Consider the following 26156-nt stretch of genomic DNA (forward strand, 5'->3'; position numbering starts at 1 on the left):
ACAAAGACTCTCTCTCTCGCTCGCTCGGGCACTAGTTAGTAAATGAGACGCAAGCAGCTGGCTGTTGAAATGCTCCAGTGTATTTGATGAAATAAAGTTGGACTTCATCATGAATGTGTTTTTATTTATTGGGCCGCCAATAAACAACTTCTGACACTATATTCTAGGCTCTGGCTCACCAAACAGACAGAAAAAACAATTGAAGAGAGTGCTCAAAGTCTCCCTGAAAAACTACAAAATCTCCACCGACTCATGGGAATTCCTGGCCCATGACTGCTCAAAATGTAGAAGGAGCATTTGGGATTGCATTGGAAGTACAAAGAACTCCAATGTAAATGGCATAGGGAGCACAACACTACTATCAGGCACCATCTGGCCTCTTTCTGAGTCTGTGGTTCCCACTTTGCCTGATATGTCATCTCGGAGCATACGGAACTGAAGAAGAAATAGAACACAATATTGTGAAATTAATGTTGGTTATACTACTACTATCACTTGTACCTATAATATTATCTTCAACAAATTAAATATCTAAGGCATTTAAAATGAACTATTATTAACAAATAAAGTTTGATAATAAGGTAAACTTGGATTCTGCCAAAATTGGGCAAGTAAAAATAACTGATGTTTTTCTTTCCAACAAAGTATAAGAATTTGATTAGATCTTTTACAGGTATCAAAATAGTTTGATCTATTACTGGTCTACTTCATAAAATCAAGGTCTGATTCAATCAAGTCTGTAAAATTGTGTTCAAATTAAGTTACTGCTTTATTTATACTATTTATATATATGGCAGATAACTGAAAAAATAGTGATTCTTAAGTTTACAGACATTATTAATGCCCCTGTCCAGATTGTGGGCGACAAGGTTCTGTGAGAAAGAAATGTTTCTTTTATTTGGTTTTGATGGTGGCATCATGGGTTGTGGGAAAGGTGCATATGTCTCACAGGGCAATCATACCAGTTTGATAACAGCACAAGAAAACAACAATGTAGACATACCTTGAGAAGATTTCGCAGTGAAGCAGTCTGAAGAAGGGGGTTGACCCGAAACGTCACCCATTCCTTCTATCCAGAGATGCTGCCTGTCCCGCTGAGTTACTCCAGCATTTTGTGTCTACCTTCAAGAAAACAAGATGGCCAACATTGTCAGATTTAATAAATAGTGTAATTGAACCATTCATCATTTAAACTTTACACATGACAGACAGAAAAATGTCAAAAGTACAAATCTAGTTTAAAAAATGTAAATTTTTCTGTGAAGACTGAAAATGACACAAAGCTTCTCTGATGAATGAATCTACTGTGCTGCATGGAGGTATAGAGATGTAGAGAGATAGGAATATTCCAGGATTATACACTGGTCAACATCTTTAATTGATTTTAGCTAAAACTATGAGACTACAGTAGCTGGGTTCAGTATTCTAGCTGGAGAGAAATCTAGAATTCCTCCCACCCCTCTTTTCTTCATGATATTCAATTCAAGAGGCCATGCAAGAAAAAGCATGTATAATGCCTTTGGTTATAAGATTCTATATGTGGTGCAATTGGACTATAAGTGAAACTGATGTTTGCCAGTTGTATTGTTTATTTTTATAGAATGGATCTGGTGAAAAGAAACCAACTGAAAAGAAAAGAACTACACCCAGAGATTACAGAGAATGGGACAAGTATGTTACTTATTGTTTAATATTGGACATACGCCATAACAACAAATTGAACAAAGGATAACATTTTGTAGGATAAATGTTAAATTAAAAACCATGCCACAGGTCTGTGTCAGCAGGTAAAAATAATCATGACTGATCTGACTGTAATCTCAACTCTGCCTTTTCTTACACTACCTCCTTTACCAAGAATTCAGGCACCTCAGAAGGTTAGATATTCAAAGACTTATTTTGCCAGTTCCAAACACTGCCTACTCTGAAAGAAATTTCACTTCATCTGCTTTAAATCGATGTTGCCTTATTTTTGCACAATAACCCCTTGTGCTAGATTATTCTGCAAAAGGGAATATTCTCTGCCTATCCTCCCCTTCGGATCTTATATCTTTTAATTAAATTGCCTTTCACTCTTCCAAACTCTTCCAGAGGATACAAATCTACACTGCCTGATATTTTCTGACAAGATGAGCTGCCCATCACTGGTATCAGACTGATAACCCTTCTCTGAACTGCTTCCCATGCCCTTAAATCTTTATTTTAATAAGAACCGTGTACACAATAGATGTGGGCTCAACCATGCTCGCTTGTGGGGAAGTTGGAACTATGAGACAGGCTACACTTGTGTCCTCTGAAGCATGACCTCAATGTTTTGTATTCAATTGCTCTAATACTAAACAATAAGACCTTAATTATTTGCAGAACCTGCACATTAGCCTTTTAGGAATCATGTACATTTATTTGCCAGATCTATCTTTATTGTAGCTTCATTACAATTCTTCACAATTTACTTTCCTACCTGTCTTTATGTCATCACCAAATTTAGCAACCATGACCCTTGGTGCCTTCATTCAAATCATTGTAAAATGTTGAAGTCCCAGCACCACTTCCTGTGGCATACTACTTGATAGATCTTGTAAGCATAGGAAGTCAATTTATTTCTTAATGGTTAATCTTGTAGTCTCAGTCTTTGCTGTTTGTTATATTTTGTACAATCTTCTAACCTGACTTTGCACCAGTATATACTTTTTCTTGAAGCAAACTTGACCTCTGGGTCCTTCCTTAGAACATGTCTTTCTCATTGAAATATATCCTCTGTGTTTTGATAGATTTGTCAATGCTTCATGATTGATCACCTCAGCTGAATTTGCTAGATTACTTTGCTCTGCATTCGTGCCCAGATAGTTTCCATAATGTAAGTTTAAAATATGAGTCATGGACACCTAGGCTGGATTTGTCCATCTTATTTTTCCTGTCGGTATATGGAATAAAATTGGCCATATTATCCTTGTACCTAAGATAGACACAAAATGCTGGAGGAGCTCAGCGGGGCAGGCAGCATCTCTGGAGAGAAGGAATTGGTGACGTTTTGTGTCGAGACCCTTCTTCAGACTCAATATCCTTGTACCTTTCTGACAAGCTCCGATAATCACTTTTTTTTTAAGCTAGTATTTCGTATTGAGCGGTTGCTTTTGGGAAACTTGCACTACAAGAGACTTCTTGCCATTATTATTTCCAACATTCACCTCAACTGCTTCCATATCGTGGTTTCCTAACCTGAGGTCATCCACTTCTATTGACTTTCATTTATTAGCATTGCCACTCTTCCAACTTTTCTTAGCTTCTTGTCCTTCCTAAACATCACGTACCTTACAATATTCAGGTCAACCGGTAACTATGTCCCTGTGTAACTGTAATGGCTGTCATATCATACTAATTTACTTATATTTATGCTCTTAGTTCAAATGCTATGTGTAGAAAAACATTAGTTTTGTCACATTACATCTGTTTTGAAATAAGGCACAGTAATCGAATGAGTGAGAAAATATTATTGCAAGTTACAGATCTGGAATCCATGTGTGTTATTGATTCAAACTTAAATTTTGCATGCATCTTTTTTGTTTTTGAGGAATAATATGATTTGTCTCAAGTTAAAGTTCATGTTCTGAATTTTGATGCTAGATTTGATGTGGAACACGAATGTGCCAAAATTGATGAAGGCAAGCAAGAAATTAAATCTAAAACTATTATCAACGATTCCATTTCTGGAATTGGGATGAAAATTGACGCAACAGGTAATTATTGTTTGATCAGAGAAAATCATATACTTGCATGCATGACTACTTCGTTAAATGTCTTGTGTCTTGTTTTTGCCCCTCATCTTGGAAAAGGTTTGAGCAACAGTCCAGAATTAGAAACTAAGACTAAGAACGTAATCAGGATTTGTATCTACATTGTAGGAGTGAAAGAGCATCAGAACCACCTAAAGACAGATAATCTGACTTTATGTTAGCTCATGTTTTTTTAAATACGAGTATTGCCATTAGGAACTTGTATAACGAATGCCACAAAGACATGGTTCAAAATTTATGAAACTTATCTTATTCTTAATATGTTTTCATTGCCATGATAACTTCACCCTACCCATCCTCATGCAGTTATATGTTTGGATATAACTTCATTTCCTCAGGAATGACTGACCAAGAAAAAGTGGTTTTAGCTAATCGAGAAAAGGATAAAGGTAATGAAGCTTTCCGTGCTGGGGACCTCAAAGAAGCTTTGCTTTATTACACCAGGTACTTTCATATATGCTTAATTAAAAAAAAAATATATATATTATTTGTATTAATATCATGCACCTCAAGCACAGTTGGAATGTTTACTTGACAACAGATAGACACGCATATTTAATTTAACAACACAAATACGTATAATTTAACAGAAGTAACACTCCAAACTGTGGTTAAAAACAATAGACAAATGTAAGATTGGTAGAAAAACACATATTTTTGCTTTGAATTAATCCTGAATAAATGCTACTTGACCAGCACGAGAGTGATATACTATTTGACTATTGAGAAAGTTTGGAAGCTTGTGAGTTCACAAAAGAGTACAGTGAGGTCTTGAAACATATTGACGTCATGAAAGAGGAGATGGTGACGATCTTGAGGCACGTAAAGGTGGTTAAAACTACTGAGCATGACCAAGTGTATTGTAGGACATTATACGAAACAAGGGAAGAAAGTGCTGGGGCCCTGGTAGAGATTTTTGTATCTTTGTTAGCTACGGGTGAGGTGCCAGACGACTAGAGGGTGGCTTGTGTTTAACAAGGTAAGCTTGTCCAGAAGGTTAGATCACATGGGATCCAGGGTGAGCTAGCCAATTGGAAATAAAATTGGCTTGGTGGAAAGAATCCGAGGTTGATAGTTGCAGGATGTTTTTCAGAATGGAGGCATGTGACCTGTGGTGTGCCGCATGGATCAGATCTGGATACCCTCTTGTTTATCATATAGATTAGCAATCTGGATGAGAATGTAGGTAGCATGAGTAGTAAGTTCGTGGATGACAGCAACATTGGTAGTGCAATGCTCAGTGACAAAGGTGTTTAAGATTACAACAGGACATTAATTAACCAAGAAGATGGGCAAAGAAATGGCAGATGGAATGCAAGTGCAAGTGCAAAGTGATATATTTTGCATCGTTAAATGAGGACACGACATAAAAAAAGTGAATGGCAGGGCCCTGGGGAGTGTTGAGCAACGGAGAAATCGTTCCCTGAAAGTGAGAACATGTTTAGACACGTTGGTGAAGAAGTTGTCTGCCTTCATCGATTGGGACATTGAGTAAAAGAGTTAGAACATCATGTTGCAATTGTACAAGACATTAGTAAAACTGCACGGAGTATCGTGTGGAGTTCTGGTCACCATTCGATAGGATGGTAAAATATAATTAATTTAGAGTGGGTGCAGGAAAGATTCACAAGGATGTTGTCAGTACTGGCAGGCTTTGGTTATTAGGACAGTGGATATGATGTACTGCTTTTCCTTGAGTGGAAAGTCATATAAAATCATGAAGGGCATAGATAATAGATAAGGTGAATGTGCATAGTCTTTTTCCTAAGGTAGGGAAGTTCTAAACTTGGTTAACTTGTGAGGGAAAGATATAAAGGGATCTGAGGGGCATGTTTTTCAGACACGCTGTCAGAGGAAATAATCGAGATGGGCACAATTACACTTTAAAAGTCATTTGGTCAGGTATATGGATAGAAAATGTTTGAAAGAATATGGGTCAAATAGAGGTAAATGGAACATGCTCTGATAGATGCCTTGGTCAGCATGGACAAATTGGCCAAAGGGGCTTTTTCTGTGCTCTATTTTAAAATGCTGAGTGATTGAAAATGTTGGTGATCAGAAGGGCCTTGATGTTGTTATACATGAATCACTGAAATTAATGTGTGGTTGCAGCAAGCTTTTAGCATGCCAAGTAATTTCAATGCAAGAGGATCGGAGTACTGTTTTAAATATATCCTACTACAATGTACTCGGATGAGACTATTCCTGGATTATAATGTAGATATCTGTTTCTCTATCCAAGTAAGAATATACTGATTATAGGGAGAGGACAACATAAATTAATTGGATTGATTCCTGGGGTGAAAGTTTTATTTTATAAGGAGGGATTAAATACACTGGGTCTATACTCTTGTTTAGAAGAATGAGAGGTGATTTCATTGAAACACGTGTAATTGCTGTGGGGCTTGAAAGGCTAATGCAGGGATGATGTACTCCCTGACTGGATTGTCTAGTAATGGGGGTCAGAGTTTCAAAATAAGGTCCACTATTTAAAACTAAAGGTTAAAAAAAACTTTTCACCTAGTGAATTGTAATTCTACTCAAGACAGCTATGGATGGCACTCTATATTCAAACTGAGATGAATAGACAATAGACAATACGTGCAGGAGTAGGCCATTTGGTCCTTCGAGCCAGCACTGCCATTCAATGTGATCATGGCTGATCATCCCCAATCAGTACCCCGTTCCTCCCTTCTCCCCATATCCCCTGACTCCACTATTTTTAAGAGCCCTATCTAGCTCTCTCTTGAAAGCATCCAAAGAAACTGCCTCCACCGCCCTCTGAGGCAGAGAATTCCACAGACTCACCACTCTCTGTGAGAAAAAGTGTTTCCTCGTCTCCGTTCTAAATGGCTTAAGGGTCTGTCCCACTTACGTGTCCTTGGCACGCAAATTGAGCTTGAGCTGAGACGGTCGAGCGAAGGTCGGGCGCGATTCCGTGCGTACGCACAGCCGTCTGGAGCGCGTGACGTCATTTGAAGATGGACACAAAGCTGGAATAACTCAGCGGGACCGGCAGCATCTCTGGAGAGAAGCAATGTGACGTTTCGTGTCGAGACTCTTCTTCAGTCTGAAAAGAAGGGTCTTGACCCGAAACGTCACCCATTGCTTCTCTCCAGAGATGCTGCCTGTCCCGCTGAGTTACTCCTGCATTTTGTGTCTATCTTCTATTTTCTTGGCCCCGCTCTGGGAGTAGGAGTCGGGGCGGATCCGGACCCCAACGGCCGTGAGCCCCAGGCCGAGTTCGGCGATCGTTTGCCTGCTGTCAGGACCGGCCTCGCACAACTCCATACCCCTCTGCGCTTCTAAGTGGAACCGGCCCCGCGCGGCCATACGGTGCCCATAGGCCTCAAGCGACCATGAGGTTGCGTAATTTGCGAGCCAAGGACGCATAAGTGGGACAGGCCCTTTGCTGCTTATTCTTTGCTGCTTTGCTGCTTATTCTTTGCTGCTTATTCTTAAACTGTGGCCCCTGGTTCTGGACCCCCTCAACATTGGGAACATCTAGTGTGTCCAAGTCCTTAACAATCTTTCCAAGACCTTAACAATCCTGTTAGATTTGTGAATATTCAGGGAATTGGGATTTGTGAATATTCAGGGAATTGAGAGAAAAGCAGATTGGATGACCAATTCCAACTTCTGTTTCTTAGAGCGGATCTGTCCATCCAGCGGTATCCGGTTGTAGGCAGGAAGATAAGAGACTCACCACCACTGTTAGTTTAGAATAATGCAGCTTGATTATTTTTTCTTCTGGGTTTTAAATATCGTGCATTCTGAGGTTGATAGCAACAATCAGTTAGACCTAAAATGAAAATTGTTGATTTGGAAGGTAACCATGTTGCTGTGATAGAATTAAGTCAAATTGTTTGGGATCTACCCTGCATGCACTTATTTATCTATTGTAAGAGTTAAAAATAAATATTCCCTGCAGCTCTGCCATGTATGCTTTAACGGTGCAGATAAGAATCTACCTGGCTATCCTATTTTTTACAGACAAAATTATTAAATATCAGAATATATTCCGAATCTTATTTTTGTTTAATTTCTATTTAACCATAAATATGGCCTTTTAATGAAATTATCTTAAATTATATTTCTAGTTATCCTGTGAGATTATTGTAAAGATAGAGTGAACAAAATATGAACCCTGCCATATAGTCATCTGATTCATTCAAATCGCTGGCCTCAAATGATTCAGACCTCACAAGATAGTATGTGAAAATATGATACAATTGCACTTGCTTTGTGTTGTAGTTGATAAAACTATGTAGGTATGTTACAAAACTTACCTTCAGCGGCGCTGCAGTTCTGCCACTGCCCGTGTGTGCGACTTTGGCGCCTTTGAGAGGGGGGCGGGTTTAAAATGCGATTGTTCTGCAGCCTATTCAAATCGATCTCTGTCAGGCTGTTTAGTTGCTAAAGAAAAATCGCTTCGACTGACGTTTTATTAAGTTTATTAAAATTAGCGCTGGATAATTTAATTGTTGGAGTAAAATTAAAATCATCTTCAAATGCCGTCAACGGCGACAACGGAACGGATCTCACGTAGGGGACAAGGCAAGGTATGCCGTTTATTTTTTCGTATAAATTTGCTTCTTGGGATGCCTTTAATCAAAATTTCATGTTGCGAAAATGTCATTATGTAAATACACGAACCGGCAGTATTTTTCCTGCCGATATGGGGTTTAAATTCACTGCAACCGCAACGTTCCAAACCAGCGCGTTCCACAGAATCCCACTCGCAAGATGATTTAAATGCCCATTAATTTACAGGAATTAAACACTAAATTCCTTCCATTTGGCCTATAAATTCATGACAATGAGATTTTAAAATCATGTTATATTGTGAATTCTTGTGTGAATGTTATTTGGACACTTAGGCTATTTAAAAATGTTAACCTTTTCTTAAGAAATGGATAGATGTTTAGATCTAGTAATTGAATTTTGTTATTAGCTACAATTGGGTAACTAACTAATTATATGCTTTAATTTCAGGTCATCCAAGTAAGATTGTTTCATATTTGTTTCAGAATGCTTCGATCTATAATAACTGAACATTTCATTCAGTTTTCTTAATTTTTAAGAAAGTTATGGGCTTTTGACTGTCCTTGATCACAGCTTTTATGTTAAGTCAATGGAAAAGCAATAGGGAACAAGATGCTAATTTCCGAGTATGAAAATGGCCATAACTTTTTTTAATACTGAAGATATGAAAGCGAATTAGGTATCAAATTAAACTTCTTTCTATGCTTTATCTGATGGGATAAATTGCAGACTTGATTTTTTAAATCTCAAAATTTGTAACATTGCTATACTATGGTGGTCTGGAGTGTAAGTGTTTCAGCAGTGTGCTTTATTTAAACGGATGAAGAATAGGAAAGCTTTAGTAATAGGAAATGTAATGGGAAGAGAGGTATTTTTGTAAATGTAGTTATGCCTCAAGGATGGTTTGTTGGCTCCGTGGTGAAGTATGAGGGACATAAATGAAGAACAGCAGAAAAATCTGTGGAGAGTGTGACTAGCCAGAGATCATGACCTGCATAGGTATATATGACATTAGCAAGCACTTAAACAAACTCTCAACTGCATCTTTTTTATAAATACAATCAATCATTTAAATAATCACTGTTTTGGCACTAAGTGTGCAATATTTCTAATTGTATATCAGAAGAACCTTTTTTCCACTTCCTTCGGATATGTGTACTTATTCATTATTTTATTTATTCCCCCCTCCCCCTCACATAAATCTAGAAGCATTTCAGTGATACCAAATGTCACTGCATTTAACAATCGAGCTCAAACAGAAATTAAGCTTCAGGAATGGCAGAAGGCCCTTAATGATGTTGAAAAAGTATTGGAATTAGATCCTGGCAATTTGAAAGGTGAGTAATGCAAACAGAAAATACATTATGTAAATGCATTTCGTTGTCTCTGTACTGTACACTGACAATGACAATTAAAATTGAATCTGAATCTGGGATTAACTGACAGCAAATTGGAAGCAAATTTGGTCTGTGTCCCTTTATTATGTTGATAGGTTGATGCCAACAGAGAGAGTGAGAAGTTGGGTTGTTTGTATAGATTGATTTCCTTCAAAGAGCAAGTGTCTCTGACTTCACCAGGTAATTGGTATACTGAGGGCAGCATAGGTTTTAACGCAATTTTTTGGACAACTGACAACGTCCACTGCCAGCTCAGTCCAAATACAGGTTACTCCCTGAATGAAAAGGTTGCCCCTGAGGTCTCTCTTACATCTCTCCCCTCTCATCTTATGCCTATGCCCTCTATTTTTAGAATTCTCTATCCTGCAAAAAAGACTGTGAGGGAACACCTTCTCCATGTTCCTTATCCACAGCTCAATAGGTTATCCCTTACTTCCTACCCTCCAAAGAGAAAAGCCCCAGCCTATTCAACCTTTTCCTAAACTCAAGTTCAGGTAACATCCTGATGAATCTCTTCAGCACCCTTTGCAACTCTTCTTCTTCCTCGTGTCCGGCCATCTTCCATATCACGTCTTTCCGGTCGGTCAGTGACGGTTGACGGTCAGTGGTTGCAGAATTGGCTACTTCAGTCAGTCACTGCGGTACAGTTTCTGTCGTCAGCATTGCCCGGGATGCACCACGTGGAGGCTTCTGCTTGCATCCCCCTTTGCAACTAAATGGCATCCTTCCTATGGCTGGGCGACCAGAATTGCACACTGTACTCTGACTTTAATTTTACCAATGGCATTTACAGCTGCAACATTATGTGACATCATTTGGACTCATTACTATCTCCCAACGAAGGCAAGTCTGCCAAATGCCATCTTCATCACAATATCCATCTGATTCATCCCTCTAGGGAACCGCGCACCTGTACTCCCAGATCTCTTTGTTCTGCGACAATCTTAAGGCTGACCATTAAATTATCATTATCATTATCATCCTTTTATTGTCATCATGCAAAGCAACAATTGTACAGTGCAAAATGAGAAGACGTTTCCCAGGGAATACCGGAGCATCGCACATAAAAACTTAACCATTTCACGCATAAATAAAAAACAATCCAGTTTCTGATAAAAAAAACAGTACGAATAGTTTAAAAAAGTGCAGGTAAAAAAAGCAACATTAAAATACAAGTTAAAAAAACAGTCATAAAATGTCCAGGGCAGCTGATTTAAGTGGCCTGAGCCAGTGCCAGAGTTGTTACTCAGTGCCAGTTATTAAATTGTCAGTGCAAAAGCAGCAGAATCAGGTGGAGAGACTGTTTAGCAGCCTCACAGCCTGTGGCAGGAAGCTGTTTAGCAGTCTGGTTGTCCGGGCTTTGATGCTACGGTATCTCTTTCCTGATGGCAGGAGATCTAGATGTGTGTGGAGTGGGTGCAGTCTGTCCTTTGCTATGCTCAGAGCTTTTTTCAGGCAGCGGCTCTGGAACAGTTCTTGTACCGAGGGTAGCAAGACGCCAATGATCCTCTCTGCTCCCCTCACTACCCTCTGCAGAGCCTTCCTGTCTGAGCAGTTGCAGGTGGAGTACCACGTGTTTATGCAGTACGTGAGTACAGACTCCACCGTGCCCCTGTAAAAAGTCCTGAGGATGTTGGTGGGAAGTGAGACCTGTTTGAGTTTCCTCAGGAAGTGCAGTTGCTGATGGGCCCGTTTGACAATCCCAGTGGTGTTCCTGGACCAGGTGAGACTGTCTGTGATTTGCACTCCAAGGAACTTTATGTTCTCCACTCTCTCCACCGTGGTGCCACTGATGTTGAGGGGTGTGTGTTTGGGCTGCGACCTCCTGAAGTCGACAATCATCTCCTTTGTTTTGTCTACATTTAATTCTAAATTGTTGTTGCCGCACCAGTCCACTATTTGTTTCACTTCCTCCCTGTACATTGTTTCATCCTCTCCACTGATGAGTCCCACCACTGTTGTGTCATCCGCGAATTTTATGATCTTGTTGTCCCTGAATCTAGCAGCACAGTCATGTGTGAGCAGTGTGAACAGCGGGCTGAGCACAGCCTTGAGGGGAGCCAGTGCTCAGCGTGATCGAGCCTGAGGTGTTCTGCCAACACGGACTGACTGCGGTCTCTCTGTCAGAAAGTCCAGGATCCAGTGACACAGGGTGGTGTTGAGGCCCAGCAGGGTTAGTTTCTCCACAAGTCTCTGTGGGATGATGGTGTTAAAGGCTGAGCTGAAGTCAATGTACAGGATTCTGGCGTAGGTGTTTTTGTTTTCCAGATGAGTGAGTACTGTGTGCAGCGTAGTAGAGATGGCATCTTCTGTAGAACGTTTGGGGCGATAGGCGAACTGGAGGGGGTCTAACGAAGAGGGGAGGCTGGCAGTAATGTGAGGTTGAACCAGGCGTCCAAAGCACTTCATTACTATTACATTAAATGTGTGTGTCTTGACATACCAAAGTGCAACACCTCACACTTGTCAGAGTTAAATTCCATTATCTACCTCCCAACTGATGTAGATCTTAGAACTTAGAAAACCATTGTCATTGTCTACTATAACACATATTTTGATGTCATCTGCAAATTTACTAACAACTGCATTGTCATCCAAATCATTATTGTATATAACAAACAGTAGCGGACCCAGTGCCAACCCCTGCGGCACTCCACTGGACACAGACCTCCAATCAGAAAAACAACCCTCAACAGCTATTTTTTTAACTCCTTCTTGCAAGCCATTTTGAATCCATTTGGCCAGCTCACCTTGGAACATGCGATGCATCCTTCCAGACTGTGGGACCTTGTCAAAGGTGATATTGGTGCAGAGGAGATCCCAATTATTCAAAAACCTGAACCTCTGACTCCTGCATGAGGTCCTCAATCATGTATTCATCTGGTTCTTGATTCCTGCTTGGTCCTACTCTGGAAAAAATGTGCATTCAATCTGATCTCATAGGCAATCGTATGCCCAGGGAGGGAATTGAACATGAACATTTTAAATTGTGTCATTAGGTTACTAGAAATTAAAAAGTTAAAGCATTTTCCATTGAAATCTACAGGCAAACTATACAGTAGGGAAGTAGGCTCTTCAGCCCCACTTGTCAATGCCAAACAAACTGCCTAACTGATCTGGCCCCACTTACCTGCACCTGGCCCCTATCCCTCACTTGGTTGTATAATTTCAACTGGGTGCAGATCAGTAATTTATGTGTCAAATAACCATGTACTTTTACAGGACACTTATACCTGGTGGGATTGCTTTGACAAAGGCTTCATTCTGAGCTATTTGTGAAATGATGTGCCTGAACCCAGCTGCCAGGTGTTAGTAACATTTGCTTACAAAGATGCCTCATTGGTCCAAATTGTGCTCACCGCAATGTCTAGCAGTTCTCTGGGAACCACCATCCATTCCATCTTGCCAATCAGTTTGCATCTGACCTCTTAGCTTGTACATTGAAATATATTTTTAATTAAATGTTTTTATAATGTTTTAATTATTTAAATCTATATGAATTATATACAATTACACAGGTTGGAAACAGGCCCTTCAGCCCAACTCAATCATGCTGACCAAGATGCCTTCTCGAGCTATTCGCATTTCCCTGCATTTGGCCAGTAACCATTCCCATTCACGAAACTATCCAAGTGTCCTAAATGCTGTAATTGTCTATTTACCATCCACCCTCTGTGTGAAAAATTTGCTTCGCATGTTTCCTGGAAATCTTTTACCTCTCACCTGTTGTCAAGCCATTTAAAGAGTCTAAGGCTTTTGACATCAGTGAGTTGTCAGAAGACCATCAGGGTACACTAGATCTACTGACTTGAGTCTTAATTTCTGCTTCAAGCCTGCTCCACTTTCATTGGATGAAACTCAGGAGTACTGAGGGTCAGATTGTTAATATTGGTTAAATTAAAGAGGTCACAAAATGGAGGATCTTTGCATTTGCAGGGCCTGCTTGGCCTCTTTCTGTGAAAGTTGCAAGATGGGAGTCATGGCACCAAAGAGTCTGGACCCTAGATGGAAGTTGAGGATAAGGAGCGGTCTAGATGTCCTTACTTTGTTAATATGTATGAAGGTTTGCAGAAAGAGATAAGAAGGTCTGCAAATGCATAGTGGGGATTGGTTATAGAAGGGGGTGTAAAAAGGTATTGTTAATAATGTTGCAGAGCGTTTGTGCTGCTATTTGATGATTGGTTAAAGTGTGAAACCTTGTTTGAATTGTTTATGCAACCTGGGAAAATGTTGCATTACCTTAGTTAACTGACTTCCTTCTAGAAGCTGCTGTAGAAACATTGTAATGGGGCACTTTGTAATTGGGTTAGGGAACTGTCAATAACTGTATAATGTGATCGATATGTGTGATTGGCTTGTAGGGGCTGCCTCCCCCATGTAGTTCTGCCCCACGGGACAGATGGTCTATAAAAGAGTAGACCCCATGAGGGTCGGAGTCGGTCTTCTGGAGGTGATCGTGTGACCTGCTGGAGGTGTCTGCTCGCACAAGGCTGAAGGGCTTGAACGAGTAGAGACGAGGATCGGACCCGCGGTGGTTAGGTATTGTATAGGGAGTTTGTTTGTATTTGGGTAGAATAAAGATTAATTGCTCCAGTGCTTGACTCAGTGTTTAACTGAACTAGACTGGGGAGTAAGCTATAGGAGCAGAATTACAAGATTAGCCAACCCTACTTATTTAGACCAGGTTGGTGGATGTAGGTAGGTAGCATGGACAGTAATTTATGGGAATGAGCCAGATCCAGGGTGATCTGGGACAGTATATTTTATTGGGAAAGATAATTTGTTACCATGATTTCTAATTTCATTGCCCCTTTTAATGTAGAGACGCTTTCTAAGGTACACGCAGAAACTTAGCCATTCAAAAATGTACACAAAGCCAAAGGAGATAGTAAAATGGGAGATTGAAAAAGTGATGGGTTTTAATTTTGGTTAGAAATACAGCATGGAAACAGGCCCCTCAGCCCACTTAGTCCATGCTGACCATCGATCACTTATTCACACTAGGTTTATATTCCCACTTTCTTCTTAATTCCCTATGCACTAAAGAGGCCAATTAACCTACAAACCCGCACATCTTTGGCATGTTGGAAGGAAACCCAGAGCACCTGGGGGAAATTCACACAGTTACAGGAAGAACAGCAGGTAACTACAACGTGGATTCTACATGCCATAGTTGCAGTGTCGCTGATGAAGGGAATAAATGCTTAGGGTGATGGTTGCATTGTCATGGATTGCGTCAAGCTTGTTGGAGTTCTCATCCAGGTGGAGAGCATTCCAACATTCTCCTTGTCTTGTAGGTGGAAAGACTTTGGTGTGTCAACAGGTGAATCAGTCATCTGCACCTGGGTTGGGTATGTATGTATATGCAGTTGAATATTATGTAGAGGTAGTCCAACTCTAGTTTGATGGAGATAGCAATGAAGTAATAATTGATGGTAAGATATCAATGTAAACATGATATAGTTAACAAAATTATAATCTGCAGTTTTATTGGATTTTTAACAGTGGTTATTAATATAGTTCATGTCATATTGCTCTTTTTACAGCATATCAGCGTCGTGCTACTGTTTATAAACATTTGGGCAAGCATCAAGCAGCAATAGATGACTTGAAGAAAGTGTTGCAAGCAGAACCAGATAATTCCATAGCAAAGGTAAGAACGAGGAAGTCTTCAGTATGAAACAGAACTGGAACTAAAGATTAGATTGAACTAAATCATACTTGATCATAAATTTGGGAAATGTAAGAGCATGATGGAGAGAAATATGTATACAAAATACATTAAAACTATGTGCTTAAAATTAGGAAGAACATAGATTTTTTTAAACCAAATTCCTCTTCACTACATTATGTTTGGTTTCATCAGTATTTTAGAACACTGTTCTGTCAACTCCCTCACCTCCTCCCTCAACTCTGTCCAGGGACCCCAACAGTCCTTTCATGTGAGGCAGAGGTTCACTTGCACCTCCTCCAACCTCATCTACTGTATCCACTGTTACAAGTGTGGACTCTTATATATCGGTGAGACTAAAACGCAGACAGGGCAATCATTTCACTGAACACCTTCGCTCAGTCTGCATTGGCCAATGTGATCACCTGGTTGCCGAGCACTTTAAAGGGCCTGTCCCACTTAGGCGACTTTTTAGGCGAGTGCAGGAGACTCTGGTGAGTCTCCTTCATGGTCGCGAGGAGTTCCCGCAGAGTGTGTGTGTGTGTATGTGTGTGTGCGCAAATTGGAGGAATAGCATCTCATATTTCGCTTGGGCAGCTTACAACCCAGTGGTATGATTATTGATTTCTCTAACTTCAAATAACCCTTGCAACCCTTCTCTCTCTCTGTCCCTCCTCCACCCCAGTTGTCGTACTAGCTTCAATGTCGTCCTCTGGTGTTTCATTGTCTGTATAACTTGTTACCGCCTATCCCCCAGCCAACAATGGACCACTGTGGGCTCCACCTTTCCTTGATCATTGTAGCTTTTTGCACATCTTTTATTCATTTGTCCAATGTACCGTCTATATTTTTCTTTCCCTTTCCACTGACTTTCATTCTGAAGAAGGGTCTCGATCTGAAACGTCACCTATGCCTTTTCTTTAGAGATGCTCCCTGACCTGCTGAGTTATTCCAGTTTTTTGTGCCTATCTTTGGTTTAAACCAACATCTGCAGTTCCTTCCTGCACAGCCTAGAGTTAACTGTGTGCCAATTCTTTAGTGGACTACTGTACATATAATATCACTTCATCAATCCGAGTAAACCTTCTTCTACAATATGTCCGAGTGAAACTTGCATTTATTTGTTTGATTGGGTATTGTAAACGGACAGATAGTTGAAGTAAAATATAGATGATTCGCATCATCTGCGGAAGTAAAAGCAAACAGTTCAATGTGATTAACTGTCCTTCCACATATTCATTTGCAGAATTTGCTTCAGGAACTTGAGCAGAAGCTGGAAAACTTGAAACCTCATGTGAAATCCCAGACAAAAGGGAAAAAGATGGTTATCAAAGAAGTAGAGGGCTCTGATGATGAAGAGGAAAGAAAATATAAAGATAGAAATAAAGGTGCGTATGGTCGTCAGATTTATATAAACCTAGTCTATTTTTTGCTCATCATTTTCCTGATGTATATATATGATAATATGGAAACCCAAGCTGGCCTTGCTTTACTCTAACCAAATAGACTGGCAAGGTCTAAAACAGTTGGAATTGTTTGTTTCTTTCATGTCTTCACACTTACCCCTGGAAAATAGTTTGAAGTTATTGGATTTTTTCCCAGGTTGATATACAATCATTAAAGCCACATCAGAAACTCTCCAATTATATTCATCACCAAGGTTGTACCAATATGGTTAGTGAACTGCAACCAAAAGGTCTTGTGCACTCCCAAAACTCATATATTTTGGAAAAGTTGTTGAAGTAAATGGGCAACAGCTGCCAGAATCAATGTCACCAGTGTGGATGCCAATCCTCAACCCAAAGGCTAAAATGTTTATGTACTATCAAGAACATTCTGGATAGTTGAGGAAGAAATGTTTCCAGGCTATTAATAGGAGTATTCCGATGATACGTTACCAAATAAGGCAAATAAATTATGAATATCTGGAAAAGATGATGACAACATTATCCAATATCACAATCTTTGATTATTAATAAGTTAGTCAGTCTGGATTTTGGTGGTAAATGGCAGCAGTTCTGAATGTATTTTTAAAATCTTAATTTGAGGCAAGAAATTTCAAACTGAAATGCATTTATCATTTGTTTTGATGATGTTTTGAAAATCTAAATCAGATTTGTGATTTCTTTAAGACTGAAAACATGCACACATTAAACTATGAGATACAGAGCCTAAAGAATATTTTCAATTTTCTTATCTGAAAAACCTAAATGATGTATATCCAAGGAACACCAAGGATCATGAGAGGAATAAAGAGGAGGTATTGATGCATATAGATGCCCAGGTAAAGGGGAAGCGGGGAAGGGGTGGGAGTGACTTAAAGGTGATTTCATTGACAATGGAGGGAACTGATCTTCAGCAAGTAGTTCAATCAGAAACAGATACGTAGGATGATACAGAAACAGATACAGATCAATCTGAAGAAGGGTCTCGACCTGAAACATCGCCTATTCCTTCACTCCATAGATGCTGCCTCACCCGCTGAGTTTCTCCAGCTTTTTTGTCTACCTTCAATTTTTCCAACATCTGCAGTTCTTTCTTAAACAAGTAGGATGAATGATGAGGCTGGGAGAGGATTGTAGGAGGGAAAATGTTAATGGTGAAAAAGGAGTAACAGGATTTGATCGGAATGATGGTAAATCTGGAAGAAAATTTGTTGGCCTGAAACTTGTACATCTTCTCAGCCGAACCAACTGAGCTTCAGTTTCTCTTTAATTCATCTCCACAGGGTGGCACTGCATTACTAAAAGCATTTTGCAGGTACTACTATAGGCAGTCCACAGATTATGACAGGGTTCTGTTCCTGAGAACTGTTCCGTAATCTACATGGTTCATAAGTAGGAAATGACAAGAAACTCTGTGTGGAAGAGGATCACAGAACCAGCTGTGAGGGGAGAGCGTGTAGGCGCGGGAAGAATGTCCGCCAGCTGGCCTCACTGACTCGATGAGTGAGCAAGCGAATTTGCTTGGCACTCCCAGCTTTACTAAGCTCGCACAGCCTCTGATGGTTGTGGCTCTTATTGGCCGGGGTGTGGAGGGAGAAAGGAGATGGAAATGTCCTGTTACCACCTGGCAGAAGATACCTGCAGCTCCACAGAAGACAGAGAATCCACCCCATGCATCCCGTCGGTCTCCAAAATAATCAATTATATGTACAGAAGGCTGTTGTACAGTACAGTGTACATAAGTACAGTATGTTGGGCGTTCGTAGCTGGGGGAAGATCTGTATTTGCTTCTCTATTGGTGCCATAACCTATTTCTATGTTTCTATTTCCACCATATATCTAATAAATGAAATTAAACAATTGACAATGAAATATTTGTTTAAATTCATCTCTTTAATACTCATTTAGTACTTTATTTGCTTTGGTCACAACCTTTAGAAATCCATGCACTCCAAATGGGTCCGTAGAACTATTCAACTTTGATCTTGATGTTTGGAGTTCAAACACTGGAGGAGTGCTTCAACATCTGGGATAATACAAACACAAGACTGAAGGAAAGACTAGTAATCTATGTGTGGAGCCAGGGGACGTGGTCTTAAATGTGTGGAGCCAGGGGAGAGTGATCTTAAATGAATATTTCTCAATGTCATTTAGTCAGGAGGAAGGAAGTGGAGGTTGGAAAGTTCAGGAAGGAGAGAGTGCTTAAAACATTGGTGTACATTTAGTAGATAAATTCCCAGGGTCTAGTGGGATCTATCCCAAGATGCTAAGATAAACTAGGCGAGAGATTGCTGGGGCTCTGACTGAGATTTCTTGCAACTTTATTAGACAAGTTGTGAGGGACAGGATTTATGTGTACTTGGAGGAACTGATTCGGAGGAGGCAGCAGAGATTTTAGCAGGGGAGATCATGCCGCATAAATCTGATTCAGGTTTTTGAGGAAATAACGAAGAAAACTGATGAAGACAGAGGCAGTAGACGTGGTTTACAGGGCTTCTGACATAGTCCTCCATTGTAGGTTATCCAGAAGGTTAAGAAATCCAAGGTCAGTTCTGGTTGATATGCTGCAGGATGGATATGGCACCAATAGAGAGGGTGTAGAAGAGATTCATCAGACCATTGCCTGGAATTGAGGACTGTAGTCTTTTAGGGAGATATTGGATTGGTTAGGTTTATTCTCATTGGGATGTAGGAAGCTGAGGGGTAACATTATAGGGGCTTATACAATTATGGGGAGCATAGATAGGATAGTCTTTCCCAGGGCAGGGAAGTCTAGAACTATAGTGCACAGGTTTAAGGTAAGAGGGACAACATTTGAAGAAGATCTAAGATGTATGTTTTTCACACAGATGATGGTGCATATCTGGAACTAGCTCTCGAATAATTACAATGCATAAAAAGTACTCAGAATGGAAAGGGATACAGGCCTAATACAGGAAATTGGATTAGCATAGATAAGTATCACAGTAGGCATGGTCGAGGTGCATGTGATCTCATTTCTGTGATGTAGATTTCCATGAATCTATGAGTGCTGTAATGTTGGAAGTATGGTGCATCACCACATTATGAAACAGTTGCTTTCCTAAAAAAACATCTGTATTGTGATTTTCCATAACTCAAACTGATATTTCCTATTGAATTCAATGTTACAGGTGGTGATACATCCCTATGGGAAGTTCTTGTTTCAACAGTAATACTCCATTGGGTACAAACTCTGCAGGCAAGGGAATTCTTATTATACTGTAGGCAGAAGAGAAAGGGATTATTTTTTTAATTAAATAGATATAGATGTTACATTGTTTGATCAATTTTCATTGTTCAAGTATCAATAGAAGAGATTGCTTTGGAGACACGAGTCTGCATCAAAAATCATTTTTAAAAAGTGCTGGAAGAACCCGGCGGGTCAGGTAACATCTTGAAGGGAAAAGGACAGATGACTTGACAGTCAGAAGAGAGGTCCCGACCCAAAAAGTCTGTCTATTTCCCTCCACAGATGTTGCCTGGCCTGCTCAGTTTCTCTAATAGTTTGTTTTTTGGAGGAGATTACAAAGCATTTCTAAAGCAAATCTCTTAAATGGCCTCCAACTGTGTGTGACCTGGCATTAGAACATACAGACTAATGAAAGACTTGGATAGAGTGGATGTGGAGAAGATGTTTCCACATGGGAGAGTCTAGGACCAGAGGTCATAGCCTCAGAATTAAAGGACGTTCTTTTTGGAAGGAGATGAGAAATTTCCTTAGTCAAATGGTGGTGAATCTGTGGAATTCTTTGGTACAGAAAGCTGCAGAGGCCAAGTCAGCGTAGACCAACTAATGGGAAGATTCGTAGACATATTTAATATTTAATCTTTCACTCCTCCGTTCGTGATTAGTACAGGTGTCAGAGATTATGGGGAGAAGCCAGGAGAATAGGGTTAGGAGGGAGAGATAGATAGATCATGATTGAATGGCGGCGTAGACTTGATGGGCCAAATGGCTTAATTCTACTCCTATCACTTATGACACGTGGGGAAAATAGAGCATGAAAGAAAGCTTGCGGGGAATATAAAAACGGACTGTAAAAACTTCTATAGATATGTGAAGAGGAAAAGATTAGTGAAGACAAATGTAGGTCCCTTGCAGTCAGAAACAGGTGAATTTATAATGGGGAAACAAAGAAATGGCAAACCAGTTAAAGGAGTACTTTGGTTCTGTATTCACTAAGGAAGACAAACAATCTCCCAGAAATACAAGGTGACTGAGGATCCATTGGGAAGGGAATCCACATTTGTCAGGAAATGGTGTTAGGTACACTGTTGGGACTGAAGGCAGATAAATCCCCAGGATCTGATGCTTTGCATCCCAAAGTACTCAAGGAGGTGGCCCTAGAAATCATGGATGCATTGGTGACCATTTTCCAATGTTCTATAGACTCTGGATCAGTTCCTGTGGACTGGAGGGTAGCCAATGTTTTAAGGAGGGAGAGAGAAAACAGGGAATTATAGACCAGTTAGCCTTACATCGGTAGTAAGAGATACGACTGATTGGCTCTAGCCCAAGTGGGAGGAGAGAAGTGAGTCAGTGCTGGGAAAACAGCTGAAAACTGAGGAATTTGGTTTGTAAATTGGTAAATCAGGCAATTTATCAGTCAATTTAAGTAAGACTGCTCTTAGGGAGCGGCAGTGAGTGAAGTGCCCTATGAGAAAAGTGTGAGTCTTTGGCTCGAGAGTCTTCGGAGAGGAGACTACGCAAAACACTGCAGAGGGAGAGACGAAAGAAGGAGATGTCAGGCAAGCTGATTCAGTGTGATGCTTGCAGTATGTGGGAGGTCAAGGACACCGCTGGTGCCTCTGGCTGCTACAAATGCGAAAAGTGCATCCAGGTAGAGCTCCTGAAGGGCCGTGTTGGGGAACTGGAGAAGCAAGTGGATGACCTCCGGTTCGTCCGAGAAACTGAGTCGTTCCTCGACAAGTCTTACAGTACGATTGTTACACCTAAGGTACTGGAAGAGAGAAGGTGGGAGACAGTGAGAACGGGAGGGAAGCATGGAATGCCAACATCCCCGGGTGTTGTACCTCTTGTGAACAGGTTCACCCACTTAGAAGCTGTCGGGACAGAAGAGGTGTTTACACTGGGCAGCGGACTGGCTTGTGATGCGAATAGGGCTGTTGAGCCAAAACCAAAAAGGCCTAAGGCAGGCAACGCCATTGTAGTAGGAGACTCCATTGTGAGAGGTACGGACAGGGGTTTCTGCGGCAACAGACGGGATGCGAGGATGGTGTGCTGCCTTCCTGGTGCCAGGATCCAGGATGTCACGGACAGAGTGCAGAAAATCCTCAAGGGCGAAGGTGAACATCCGGAAGTGGTAGTGCATGTCGGCACAAACGATGTCGGAAAGAAGGGGATGAATATTCTGCAGCGTGACTTTAGAGAGCTCGGAAAAATGCTGAAAAGCAGGACCTCCAGGGTTGTTATCTCCGGTTTGCTTCCAGTTCCTCGTGCTGGCGAGAGCAGGAACAGGGAGATACGGGACCTGAACGTGTGGCTGAGGAACTGGTGCACGGGGCAGGGATTTAGATTCTTAGATCATTGGGATCTGTTTTGGGGTAAGGGGGAACTGTACAAAAGGGACGGATTGCATCTTAACAGGTGTGGGACTAGCATTCTGGCAGGCAGGTTTGCCACTGCTACACGGGTGGTTTTAAACTGAATAAGGGGGGTGGGGTGTCGAATGGGCTAGTGGAGGATGGAGTTAAAGGGAAAGGGGTTCTTAAATGTGTGAGCGTAGAGACAGAGGGGTGTAAAATGAGGGTAGAAGCAATAGGTAGCAAGGTGAAAAGTAAAAGTGGCAGGCCGGAAAATCCAGGGCAAAAATCAAAAAGGGCTACTTTTCAACAAAATTGTATAAGGGGTAAGAGTGTTGTAAAAACAAGCCTGAATGCTTTGTGTCTCAATGCAAGGAGCATTCGTAATAAGGTGGATGAGTTGAATGTGCAGATAGCTATTAATGACTATGATATAGTTGGGATCACGGAGACATGGCTCCAGGGTGACCAAGGCTGGGAGCTGAACATCCAGGGATATTCAATATTCAGGAGGGATAGAGAGAAAGGAAAAGGAGGTGGGGTAGCGTTGCTGATTAGAGAGGAGATTAACGCAATGGAAAGGAAGGACATTAGTTTGCAGGATGTGGAATCGGTATGGGTAGAGCTGCGAAACACTAAGGGGCAGAAAACGCTGGTGGGTGTTGTGTACAGGCCACCTAACAGTAGTAGTGAGTTGGAGATGGTATCAAACAGGAAATTAGAAATGCGTGCGACAAAGGCAAAACCGTTATAATGGGTGACTTCAATCTACATATAGATTGGGTGAATCAAATTGGCAGGGGTGCTGAGGAAGAGGATTTTTTGGAATGTATGCGGGATAGTTATCTAAATCAACATGTAGAGGAACCAACGAGAGAGCAGGCTATTTTAGACTGGGTATTGAGTAATGAGGAAGGGTTAGTTAGCAGTCTTGTTGTACGTGCCCCCTTGGGCAAGAGTGACCATAATATGGTTGAGTTCTTCATTAGGATGGAGAGTGACATTGTTAATTCAGAAACAATGGTTCTGAACTTAAAGAAAGGTAACTTTGAGGGTATGAGACGTGAATTGGCCAAGATTGACTGGCAATTAATTCTAAAAGGGTTGACGGTGGATATGCAATGGAAGACATTTAAAGACTGCATGGATGAACTACAAAAATTGTTCATCCCAGTTTGGCAAAAGAATAAATCAGGGAAGGTAGTGCATCCGTGGATAACAAGGGAAATCAGGGATAGTATCAAAGCGAAGGATGATGCGTACAAATTAGCCAGAAAAAGCAGCATACCGGAGGACTGGGAGAAATTCAGAGACCAGCAGAGGAGGACAAAGGGCTTAATTAGGAAAGGAAAAATAGATTATGAAAGAAAACTGGCAGGGAACATAAAAACTGACTGCAAAAGTTTTTATAGATATGTGAAAAGAAAGAGATTAGTTAAAACAAATGTAGGTCCCTTGCAGTCAGAAACGGGTGAGTTGATCATGGGGAACAAGGATATGGCGGACCAATTGAATAACTACTTTGGTTCCGTCTTCACTAAGGAAGACATAAATAATCTGCCGGAAATAGCAGGGGACCGCGGGTCAAAGGAGTTGGAGGAATTGAGTGAAATCCAGGTTAGCCGGGAAGTGGTGTTGGGTAAATTAAATGGATTAAAGGCCGATAAATCCCCAGGGCCAGATAGGCTGCATCCCAGAGTACTTAAGGAAGTAGCTCCAGAAATAGTGGATGCATTAGTAATAATCTTTCAAAACTCTTTAGATTCTGGAGTAGTTCCTGAGGATTGGCGGGTAGCAAACGTAACCCCACTTTTTAAGAAGGGAGGGAGAGAGAAAACGGGGAATTACAGACCAGTTAGTCTAACATCGGTAGTGGGGAAACTGCTAGAGTCAGTTATTAAAGATGGGATAGCAGCACATTTGGAAAGTGGTGAAATCATTGGACAAAGTCAGCATGGATTTACAAAAGGTAAATCATGCCTGACGAATCTTATAGAAGTTTTTCGAGGATGTAACTAGTAGCGTGGATAGGGGAGAACCAGTGGATGTGGTGTATCTAGACTTCCAGAAGGCTTTCGACAAGGTCCCACATAAGAGATTAGTTTACAAACTTAAAGCACACGGCATTGGGGGTTCGGTATTGATGTGGATAGAGAACTGGCTGGCAAACAGGAAGCAAAGAGTAGGAGTAAACGGGTCCTTTTCACAATGGCAGGCAGTGACTAGTGGGGTACCGCAAGGCTCAGTGCTGGGACCCCAGCTATTTACAATATATATTAATGATCTGGATGAGGGAATTGAAGGCAATATCTCCAAGTTTGCGGATGACACTAAGCTGGGGGGCAGTGTTAGCTGTGAGGAGGATGCTAGGAGACTGCAAGGTGACTTGGATAGGCTGGGTGAGTGGGCAAATGTTTGGCAGATGCAGTATAATGTGGATAAATGTGAGGTTATCCATTTTGGTGGCAAAAACAGGAAAGCAGACTATTATCTAAATGGTGGCCGACTAGGAAAAGGGGAGATGCAGCGAGACCTGGGTGTCATGGTACACCAGTCATTGAAAGTGGGCATGCAGGTGCAGCAGGCAGTGAAGAAAGCGAATGGTATGTTAGCTTTCATAGCAAAAGGATTTGAGTATAGGAGCAGGGAGGTTCTACTGCAGTTGTACAGGGTCTTGGTGAGACCACACCTGGAGTATTGCGTACAGTTTTGGTCTCCAAATCTGAGGAAGGACATTATTGCCATAGAGGGAGTGCAGAGAAGGTTCACCAGACTGATTCCTGGGATGTCAGGACTGTCTTATGAAGAAAGACTGGATAGACTTGGTTTATACTCTCTAGAATTTAGGAGATTGAGAGGGGATCTTATAGAAACTTACAAAATTCTTAAGGGGTTGGACAGGCTAGATGCAGGAAGATTGCTCCCGATGTTGGGGAAGTCCAGGACAAGGGGTCACAGCTTAAGGATAAGGGGGAAATCCTTTAAAACCGAGATGAGAAGAACTTTTTTCACACAGAGAGTGGTGAATCTCTGGAACTCCCTGCCACAGAGGGTAGTCGAGGCCAGTTCATTGGCTATATTTAAGAGGGAGTTAGATGTGGCCCTTGTGGCTAAGGGGATCAGAGGGTATGGAGAGAAGGCAGGTACGGGATACTGAGTTGGATGATCAGCCATGATCATATTGAATGGCGGTGCAGGCTCGAAGGGCCGAATGGCCTACTCCTGCACCTAATTTCTATGTTTCTATGTTTCTATGCTTGAGTCGATTATTAAAGATGTAATAGCAGCGCATTTGGAAAGCAGTGACAGGATCAGTCAAAGTCAGCATGGATTTATGATGGGGAAATCATGCGACTAATCTTCTGGAATTTTTTGAGGATGTAACAAGTAGAATGGATAAGGGAGAGCCAGTGGTTGTGGTGTATCTGGACTCTCAAAAATCCATTAACAAGGTCCCACACAAGAGATTAGTGTGCAAAATTATAGCTGGTATTGGGGGTAGGGTATTAACGGGTCCTTTTCAGAATGGCAGGCAGTGACTAGTGGGGTGCCGCAAGGCTCGGTGCTGGAACCCCAGTTATTTACAATATATATTAACGATTTAGACAAAGGTATTAAATGTAACATCTCCAAGTTTTTGGATGACACAAAGCTGGGTGGCAGAGTGAGCTGCGAGGAGGATGCTATGAGGCTGCAGGGTACTTGGATAGGTTGGGTGAGTGGGCAGATGCATGGCAGA

General features: G+C 41.1%; 1 protein-coding gene across 1 annotated transcript in view; it reads left to right on the forward strand.

The window, feature by feature from the left end:
• The first annotated feature begins 1579 nt into the window (after positions 1-1579).
• The window catches only part of spag1 (sperm associated antigen 1), a 71875-nt gene continuing 47298 nt past the window's right edge, over positions 1580-26156 (forward strand). Inside the window, exons 1-6 of the mRNA XM_033018939.1 lie at positions 1580-1671; positions 3625-3737; positions 4133-4238; positions 9546-9676; positions 15283-15389; positions 16654-16795. Coding sequence (XP_032874830.1) covers positions 3719-3737; positions 4133-4238; positions 9546-9676; positions 15283-15389; positions 16654-16795 — 505 coding nt within the window. The 5' untranslated portion in view covers positions 1580-1671; positions 3625-3718. The remainder of the gene's footprint in view (positions 1672-3624; positions 3738-4132; positions 4239-9545; positions 9677-15282; positions 15390-16653; positions 16796-26156) is intronic.

Source organism: Amblyraja radiata, chromosome 4 (genome assembly GCF_010909765.2).
Source record: "Amblyraja radiata isolate CabotCenter1 chromosome 4, sAmbRad1.1.pri, whole genome shotgun sequence".
NCBI lineage: Eukaryota > Metazoa > Chordata > Chondrichthyes > Rajiformes > Rajidae > Amblyraja > Amblyraja radiata.